We start from the raw sequence: 10000 nt of genomic DNA, 5'->3' as shown, positions 1-10000 counted from the left end.
CTAATAAAATATTAACAGTTACATCCATTTAAACAAATGAGTTAATGCACTCAAAGGATGATTATTAACTCACTAAACCTTAACACCGACTATATCATTAGTTTAGCCGGGTTACTTTTACCCCATGCCTATTTATTTGTTGCAAGTTAATGGTAGTTGAAGAAAACATATTAAAAAATGAGCATGTACATACATGCTCATTTTTAATATGTTTTTTTTTTCCAATTTCGAAAAGTAGCATAAATCTCTAGGATTGAGTGAGTTAAGATATTGGTGATATCACTCCTACTACCATCACTACAATCACCACCAGCACTACAACAACAACAACAACAACAACAACAACTACTACTACTACTACTACTACTACTACTACTACTACTACTACTACTACTACTACTACTGCTGCTGCTGCTGCTACTACTACTACTACTACTACTACTACTACTACTACTACTACTACTACTACTACTACTACTACTACTACTACTACTAGAACTACTACTAGTACTACTATTATTACTACCATGTTGTCAAAGTGAAACCACCCTGTCTCATAATGAAATCGGTGTCTTTTACCAAGTCAATAATACCCTCTTCATAATCTGAACCACTGAGAAGATAATTACTATACATATTGTCTCTCAATTCAATGACAGTTTTGGATTTTTCGAATTTAGAAAAATGAAGTTTAATTACAGCATTCAAAATGAAGGACTTGCTGCATTTCTAACAGGCCTCACGGTTAAAACGCATGTGTCGTACAAGATCAGGAGATTCTCCAAGTAAAAAAGCGATGAACATCGCGATCACATAAAATTATTCAATTTGCTAAAAAGCCTTGTTAATTGTTTTAACGCGGATTTATATTTTTATTTATTTATTTATCTTTTTTCCCCTAGAACTATGTTTTCTGTCATTGTCTGTGCTCGATGACTTATATTTCAAAGTTAGTGTCCGTTGACTTATTTTTAAATGTGTTATTTATAGTTTGTTTCCTGAAAAAATTATTTGCGTGCGTTTATATTTTATTATTATGGTCAAGTTATGGTTATTTATTTATTTTTCATTTATTTATATATTTATTTTTTCTGTCTTTTCATTGGTTGTATTCACATTTATTTTTTTATTTACCTATTTAATTATTTTGGTAGTTTCATTTTACCTGTATTGATTTAAAATTATTGTAAAGGCATGATTCATATTGGCAATTGCCTAAAATAAACCTTTGAATTGAATTGAATTGACTTGATTTCTGAAATTACAACAAATATCCATATAAGAAAGCCCAAAAGGATTTTGATTAAATATGTTAGGGAAACCTCATTGGGCCCTTTAGCACTTACATCAAAGACAGGCCTTACTATTGTACTCAAATTTTCTTCACGGATCACATGCCTGTGAGGAGGATATAAGACAGGATTGCCAGTTTCCCCTGATGGCACTTCGTCAATGATACCCTGCTTCTCCAATTACAAAAATACCTCATTATACCTTTGTTTTAACTCTCGGTCAGACTCCAGTCTGTCATTTAAAGATTCTAATCTTATCTGAGCCATAAGCTCACTTCACTGTTCAACAACATTTCTTTATTGTCACTGATTTTCAAAGACCTACCCTGTACCTTTAATCCACTGAAATGACACCCTTAGCAAATTTCTCAAAAAACATTAAAGCCCTCTACCAGGCCATGAGCGCTTTCGCCCTTAATCCCAAATGGAGTCCAGCTCCCAAAAGCTCCTAACAGTTGCTTCAGTAGGTTCCTGTGCTCAACAAAAGAGAACAAAATTATTTTTATCAGTCACAGATAGGATATTATCCCTCTTATTCTTATAGCCACCAGAAACCACCCACACAAACTTTGTGCAATGAGCCACTATGTCCTTATTGACATATTTTGATCATCTATTAATGATCAATAAATGTCCAATCCAATAAGAACATCAACTTTTATCAAATCGTCCTTATCCAAGTTTTCAAACATTGGAGTTTTCGCCCGTCCATCGGGTGATATCCATACTGTTTTGTGGATACTTTTATTGGGTAAAGACATTAGCACCAATCACAAAGTCGTAAAATGCGCAGAAATCGATGAAAAGGTCACCATTTTCATTTGTTGTACACGCTGTTATTGTGCCTCCATGAAGTGTTCCTTTCCGCTGTTATCTGATCCAATTTTTGCAGAATTTTTGATGCCTTTGTCAGGAGTTTTATCAAATGTGATCTGAAGGATGTGATTAAACTCGTGTTAAATTTGGTGGATGCATAGACTTGGATGATGGTGACTTTTCTCCAGTTGGATTTAAACCTAGCTGACAAGATCCTGGATAAAATGAGTTCCCATTCAATGAGTGCCTTAAGTGACGTAATTTAGTTGTTTTTAAATGTCATCTCTGTCTCGCATCTTTTAAAGGTGTGAATTGTGTACGGATGAGCTCACTTACAGCAAAAACAATAGACAAAATGACCGAGCTTATAGCCTAGTCTTTAATTTTGTAGTGTGCACATTTTACACCTTCCAGTTTTTTGTCTTTGAAACTTACGAAGGACTTAATATTTTTCTTTAAGCTTTGGATACAATTAGGCAAAAGATAGTTCTTCCAGGAATTGTTTTATTTTAATTTATAAAGGAATCAAACAATAAAAATCAACTCATTTTCTTGAATATTTCGTTATGTCTATGATGATATATCGAACTAAGTTGGATAGTTCTCTTGTTCAATATCATTTTGTTTTTCTCCAGTTGCCGGGTATGGCTCAGGCCCACCGTTGAGTACCTGTTTTACTCAGTACCCAAAACATAAAGGTACCGCCACGCAGACCAGCGATAGCCCGTTCCTGGTGACATTTAACCCTACATCATACATACCTGGGCAGGATGTCACAAGTAAGTTTATTCTTTTTTTTTCTTAATTCCCACGTTACTCTTACAGGCACAATCTATAAATCCACCCCAGTCCCCACAAGCCCTAACAGTTCCCTGAATAAAGTAAATAAAAAACAAACAAACAAGAAAGGAAGAAATTTTTTTTTTAAAAAGGGGTGGGGGGGGGGGGGGGGGGGAAACAAAGAATCAAAAGAAAAAACAAACAAAGAAATCCGAAAAAAAAACAAAACAAACAAAAACAACATCAGGCTCTCCCAAAAGTAACATAATATAAACAAATAACACTTGATAATTCTCATCTTGCTAAAATTAAAAATTATAACCGATTATATAATAAGTATTCATTTTACGAGCACCTCGTCTATCGACACTTTATTTTCTCGCTTTACTATATATTAGGATGATATTAATTAATAAAACAGGAAGCTTGAAAGAAATGTTAATATTGCAGTCTGTAGTTTCTGAGTGCCATAATAAATTAAAATCATATTTTGTCTTCATGTGTAAATAGATCTGCACTTTTTTTTTGAACCGCTGTAAGTTTTGGGTGTCAATAAATATAGAATCGCTACCTATTTTTTCTAAGGGTTACTGATTCTAAAATCCCTTTTTTGTGAATGTGTAGATCTAAATTCGATTCACAATTATTCCGTTTGATTTCTTTGTTTGTTTTTTTTTGGAAGCACTCTGATATGTAAATTATTCTTCAAGGTAAATGAAATAATCTCGATCAATATTTTTTTTAATTTAAATATTTGTGGCTCTAAAAACTCATCGAACTGCCTGACGTCAATGATTTGAAATTGTAAAAACAATCAAGGCTTACCCGTATTTTGAGATTCTAATTCACAGTCGTCAGGAACTTAGTTGGAAGATGCCCCCCTTAACCTCCCATATCACTTAGATTCTTATTAATTGTAAAAAAATAGGTGCATGATATTCAAAGGTAAACAATATACAATTCTGACGACAATGAAGTTATACACAGCTGTGACTTGTCAAAGTGGGTCAGCAGCAAAAGTAAACGTACGTTACAACTGTGTTTTCGACGACAGTGAGCTAAAATCTCAAACCATCTTCACGTTAAAGGTAAGACTTGATTGTTTTTATAAATAATGACCAACTTCACTGTCCACATTACAATGAATTTCAGTATGAAGTTGGTGAACAGCCTGGAGGTGCCGAAGTTTTTGTGGCTTCCTTAGTTATCGTTCAGAAAATATTTCAGTCCGATCTCACCTGTTGAGGCTTGTGATTTAACCTTTTTTCCAATGTCGGTCATTCCCACCAGTTCAAGTAAAGGATTCAACGGGGACTGAATTTGTTGGTCTGCAGATGGCCGCACGAAGGGCGACAGACAATATACAGGAAATTGTTGGAAGATTCGTGGACTTTCCGGAAAATAAGACAAAGGCAATCAACTGCTACGCTGGTGTTCAGGTCAGTGTGTTAACATGCTGTTTTGATGTACTCGTAAATGAGCAGATATAAGTAGAAATATATTGAGATAAAGAGCATTACCACGTTTTACGCAATGCTCAATTCGACTCAAAATGCTTTTGCCAAAGTGGGCCAATAAGCTACGTATATAAATTCCGCTTTAAAAAGCCTACTGGGCGTAAAATACGTAAAAACGCTCAAAATTGGGCGTCTTAATACAAACTCACCCAGCAATCTCATTTGAGGAATTATCTGTGAGATCTGACATTCTAGGACGGTCTTTATTTCGATCTTTCCACTACCAAAAAATGGCGAAAAAAAACTATAACACGTGGACATGGGAATCGCCAGAACAGGCGGGGTGCATAGGATTGACTTCGATTGATCAAAGGCTTGCTGCTGTTCGGACTCCCAACATAATTTCTTTTTCTTCAACAACCTGGTAAGTGGCTCCATGATTTTTGCCATATCTTTTATGAATGTTCTGTGAAAATTTACTAACCCCATGTATCTTTCGATATCTTTAATTGACTTTGGTGGGGGGCCAGTTCTCAATCACTCCAATGGAAACATTTGTCAGTTCCAGGCCATTTTTCCTACCTTCCTTCCCAAGAATTCAATTCCTCCTCGTTGAAACAGATCGCACTTCTTTGGCTTTAATCTAAGTCTAAATTGGTGGAAACGTTGACAAACTTGTTTTAAGTTTGATAAACGATCATCAAAAGAGTTCCCAAGGACCTGGGTGTCAACAAAGAAGGCTATTACCCTTTTCCAGTTTAACCCTCTTAACACTAGGTTAATTACTCTTGAATATGTGCTTGGGCTATTGGACAGTCCAAATGGAAGTTTGTTAAACTCAAAAAGTCCTTGGCATTGGCGCGCTAGGAATGGTGTTTTGTGTTTGGAATCTTCATGGACTGGGATCTGCCAATAAGCTGAATTGGAATCCAGCTTTGAATACCTGGTGTTACTTTCTAATGCGTCGATACATTCCAACATGAAAGGTAGGGGGAATACATCCTTCTTGGTAACATTATTAAGTGCCCTCTAATCGATGCACCAACGAACAGATCCGTCTTTCTTCCATACTGGTACAGGCGCCGCAGCCCAGCTTGAAGCCGAGGGTTGTATTACCCCTGCTTTAAGCATCTTGTCTAACATTTCATCTTATTCTTTGGTAAAGTGAACGAGGGTACGTCGTAAGTCTAATTTAATTGGCTTTGCATCTCCTGTATCAATGTGGTCTTGTATTACTTGGAAGTCCCTAAGGTCAAATGCACTAGCTGCAGATATATTTGGTATTCCCACAGCAATTGTTCAACTTTACCTAGTCTCTCATCTCCCAGCGTGGACGTATCTCTCTGCCAGAGATTGAGAAGTTTGTCTGGGAGTTGGATAGGCTGGCAGGAAGTAGAGCATTTCCCCTCCATTTTTGTCATGGGATTGCTGAGTTCGTCCACTTCTGTTAAATTCGGCCAGCCATCTTCCTCAAACTCAAATATATCTCTTGCTTCAAGGGGAAGCAACTGTCCTATTTCAGTCCCTTTTTTGAGGAAGTATTCATCACCTGCGCATCTTTTAGAAATATCTATTGGTCTATTATAATTCGTGCTTCCTTACAAAGGAGCATACTATTTCCAGCCCATCAATGTTTTTGTTTACTCATCTAACAACGCCACTACCACATTATCTCATTCGTCTGTGGTGTTTCATTCATCCTGTTTTGTTGATGAAGGGGAAATTGAATGTACACTGAACGAGTAGGACTGTGCTGTAATACTAAGAAGACAGTTTTCCAAACATACAACGCAAAATATTGTCCATTACAACAATGTTTTATCAAGCCCATAATTACGTTCCATTATCAGGCCTGCTTATATGTATACGTGGGTATATTGCCATCACAATAGAATAGAAATGCATAATGTTAAGAAAAATTAGCATAGCGGGTTAAAGCATGAAATTTGAAATAAGTACATTAGGTATGCTTTTTAATATAATATAAGCAAATTACCTTTTATGATGGATGAACCCATATTTCGGAAGATGCCAAGTGTAATAGTTTTGACACCTGTCAATAATATTGAAAATATGACTCGGGACGGTAGTCCACCCCAACCCCTTCCTAATTATACATGTTTTTGAAAACTAAAAAAAAAATCCCTCTCCCGAATAGAAGTATAATAAAAGTTCTACAAGAATTCCAATGTGGCAACATCAGGCATAAATGAAGAATGTGAGGCCTGAAACCAACTTACTTTATTACTTTAATTTATTCGAATATGGGTTTGTCGAGGTCAGCTGCGTTTTGTCAGACCTCAATTAATCCCCTCTTTGGTTAAAATAATCAACGACAGGTAGGAACACAATCTATATGAAATTATCAGTAAAAATATTTGAAGGTAATCTGACAACCAGCAATAATATCTGTCTAATGATGCAAAGGATATCTCTGGCAACTACACCGACAAATGCGATCACAATATGACAATGCTCGCACAACGTCTTGAGAGAAATAGAAGAAACTGCGATTTTTTTAACGGCGTCTTTCGAGAGCTCAAAGCTATCTGCCGTTGGTTCGAATTTTTTAAATATATATATTTTGCCACTTTTAAGGGGAAAAGGTCGAATTTTCTAATGTTTTGGTTAGATTCTTAATTTGAGGCATATTTCACTAAAATGTGTCGTGAGCTCCTTTATAGATTTTGAGTTGGAGTTGGGGAATTTTCACCGCTGTTGGCAAATTTTCAATGGGTTTGAAATACCTACTGTTAATCAAAGTAGAGATAATGGTATTATTCATATTTCGGCAGAGTATCATGTGAATGTAGACTAGTGTGTTTAAAACGGGTGCGCATAACAATTAGTTTTTGTAGCGGGTACGAATGCAGAAATGGATAAATTGTTAGTCTAGAAAAAAAAACTTTTAATAAAGTTATTGTCACATAGTTTTATGTATAATGATAAAAATTTGATTGTTTTCTCTGTTGTTATATTTCACCTTTATCAATTTGTGTGTGTGTGTGTGTGTGTGTGTGTGTGTGTGTGTGTGTGTGAGTTGAAGTACCCAATAAACGTTTCAATTGATTATTAATACAACTTATTTTGTTTATTTCAAAATTAAATGTTTATGTTAATTTCATGTGCTAGATGGGGTCTTTTGACCTCCCAAGATAGACAGGAGGTCACTAGCTGCGTCTTCTATCACCTTTTATCTGCTTTCCTAGTTGTTTTCTGTCTTTGCCTTGGAATGGGATTAACTAGTAGAATTTTTTTTACTAGCTCTAGCCGGAATCCTTTACTGGGAGGGACACTGTCAAATGCATAGTTATAGTTTTGGGAGATGATATATTTTCATATAAATCATCTATCTGTTTTGTACTGTTACATTTTTTGTTATAAATATATAATGTTTTGTAAACATTTGAGTGTATTACTCATATGGGATCCTATGGTTTTGTGTGGATGATAATTTTAGGTGATTTCAAATTGATTACACTAATAGTGTGCTCTTGGAATTTACATCTGCTGTTCTCTATTCCCCTTTGACTTACTTTTTCTCGTGTGCTTTCAATTGTAAATTTATAACTTATTTTTTACTATCTCATTTTCTTCCTTTTTAGAGGCGCTGAAATGACCTAAATGTGTTGCTATAAAACCCTTAAAAACAAGAAACAAATTAATTCATGTCATTTTAAAAACATCTACAACAATTAAACCTTAATATTCTGCTGTTTTGACAGCCATTGTATATCATTCATGGAGAGAAATTCTAAATGCGATAGGCGAAGACGCATCTGTGACTTGAATTGACATGTTTATAACGCTTTTTGTATGTACAAAATAGTTTCATTTTAATGTAAGCCTAGCTAATTTGAGTTTTGTTGTTGTTGTTTTTTAAAAGTATTTTTAGTTCTCTTGTAAAATTCACATTCATGGATATGTTAAGATGATTTGTCATAAAATGGCAGTATTGTTATATCAAAAATGGTCCGGTTTGGAGAAGGGTTGAGTCATGGCAGAGTGGTTTATTCACTGGGATCTCGCTTCAGCAAATGTTGTTGCCTGTCCCTAAATGGGCTGAAACACTTTTTTTTTTCTCTCAACGCATCCGATTTTTCATTGCTCTATTCTTGCTGCTCAAATAATCAGGTCTGATAATCAAATGCAATTATGGGCTTGAATTAACATTGTTGTAATAGACAGACAATACGTAGCGTGATTTGAGAGTATTTCCATTAAAACAATGAGACCATAATTCGGATTATCAGATCTGCAAATAAGTACACGTCGCTCTATCCCAGACTGTGTCTAGTCACTAATTCAATTCAAACTCAGAAGTTCTTTTTAAAGTTATCGAGCCAACAATTTGCCCTGATTAGTTTTGACGTCACTCCAGCAAAGCTGAACGTTCTACCACACTAGATAAAGTCATAAACAAACCCGAACATCTCACCCATAATGAAATTCAGCAAACCAGTCTCAGCGCTGCTCCCTAAATGCCAAGCGTTTGACGAAAAAGCAGATTTAAAGTCTTTGATTTGACTCTGCAGGGCTAGAACGAACAATTTACGGCTTACCAGGTGGGTGCTCTAACAACGGAGCCATAGGAATTTATCTCTGTATATCATTATCATCCATTGTGGCCTGTGCTCTTGAGCACGTTGCCGGTCAGCTGTCTCCACGAATCACGATCCTATGCGGTACGCATGAAATCTGTGTTGCTTTTTAAATCACATTTGGCCATTCTTAGGTTATTTATATAAGTCATTCTTTGTCTTCCTCTAGCTCTCTTTCCTTCGATCATCCCAGATATTACCAACTTTTCTATTCCGTCTCTTCTCCACACATGTCCCAGAAAACGTAACTGTACTTTCTTTGTCAAGCGTCCAAGTTTCACAACCATATAAAAGGGTACTTATAACATGTTTCTACTTCTTGCATTCCGGTCTTCAACTTTAGGTTGTTGTTTGACACAACTGGTCGCATTTTATGGAACACGTTTTTTGCTATTGCTATTCTTTGTATATAAAGACTATAAAAAGAGTAAATCAAGGGACGATTTGCACCTGCCATTTTTCAAAGGGAATCATTATTAGTACGAACAAACTCGGCAACTAAGATCAGCGTTTCCCTGTCCAAATTGAACAAAATTGGCAGTCAGAGCGTGTACATTGCTGTCCACGTATGATAAGGGCCTTGGGGACCAGACAAAAGTTTATTGGAAGGGGATTATCATATTCAGAACTCATTTATAAGAGAGAAAACACCCGGGCAGAGATGGGGTAGGAGTAACAAAACAAAGTTTATATGTTTGGCTCCCAAATTTGGTCCTCAAAGTCAATTTGGGGATATTTTTGGCTCTTTTTCGCCGTAGATTTGGCTCTTTGGCAAAAAAATATATATATATATATATTTATGAGTGTTGGTGGGTACTTGTAGGTACGAAAGTGCTCGATAATGGTGGTTAGAGCTAATATATAATGTAAATTTTCACTCACATTTTTTTTGGCCGAGACGACTCGTTTCTGTGTTTTTTACACTTCCTCAGTCGGCGTAATCCATTGTAATGTCCGTAGAAAACTCCAAACTAAAGTTGTTTCGCTGTGTAGTGGTGATTAGTTTTGATGTGTATTGTGATGTGCTCTCATGTTTATATTATGAGTGTGTGTG

At 35.8% G+C, this 10000-nt stretch overlaps 1 protein-coding gene across 2 annotated transcripts in view; it reads left to right on the top strand.

Moving 5' to 3' along the window:
- LOC144965516 (putative ferric-chelate reductase 1) overlaps positions 1–10000 on the top strand; it is an 83491-nt gene that overhangs the window by 12885 nt on the left and 60606 nt on the right. For both annotated transcript variants that reach the window (XM_078900925.1, XM_078900926.1), the window contains exons 3-4: positions 2744–2887; positions 4179–4327. In XM_078900925.1, coding sequence (XP_078757051.1) covers positions 2744–2887; positions 4179–4327 — 293 coding nt within the window. The remainder of the gene's footprint in view (positions 1–2743; positions 2888–4178; positions 4328–10000) is intronic.

The sequence above is a fragment of the Berghia stephanieae genome, chromosome 2, assembly GCF_034508935.2.
Source record: "Berghia stephanieae isolate SIO BIC M18660-M18661 chromosome 2, UCSD_Bste_1.3, whole genome shotgun sequence".
NCBI classification, from domain to species: domain Eukaryota; kingdom Metazoa; phylum Mollusca; class Gastropoda; order Nudibranchia; family Aeolidiidae; genus Berghia; species Berghia stephanieae.
This window is presented reverse-complemented; position numbering and strand designations above follow the sequence as displayed.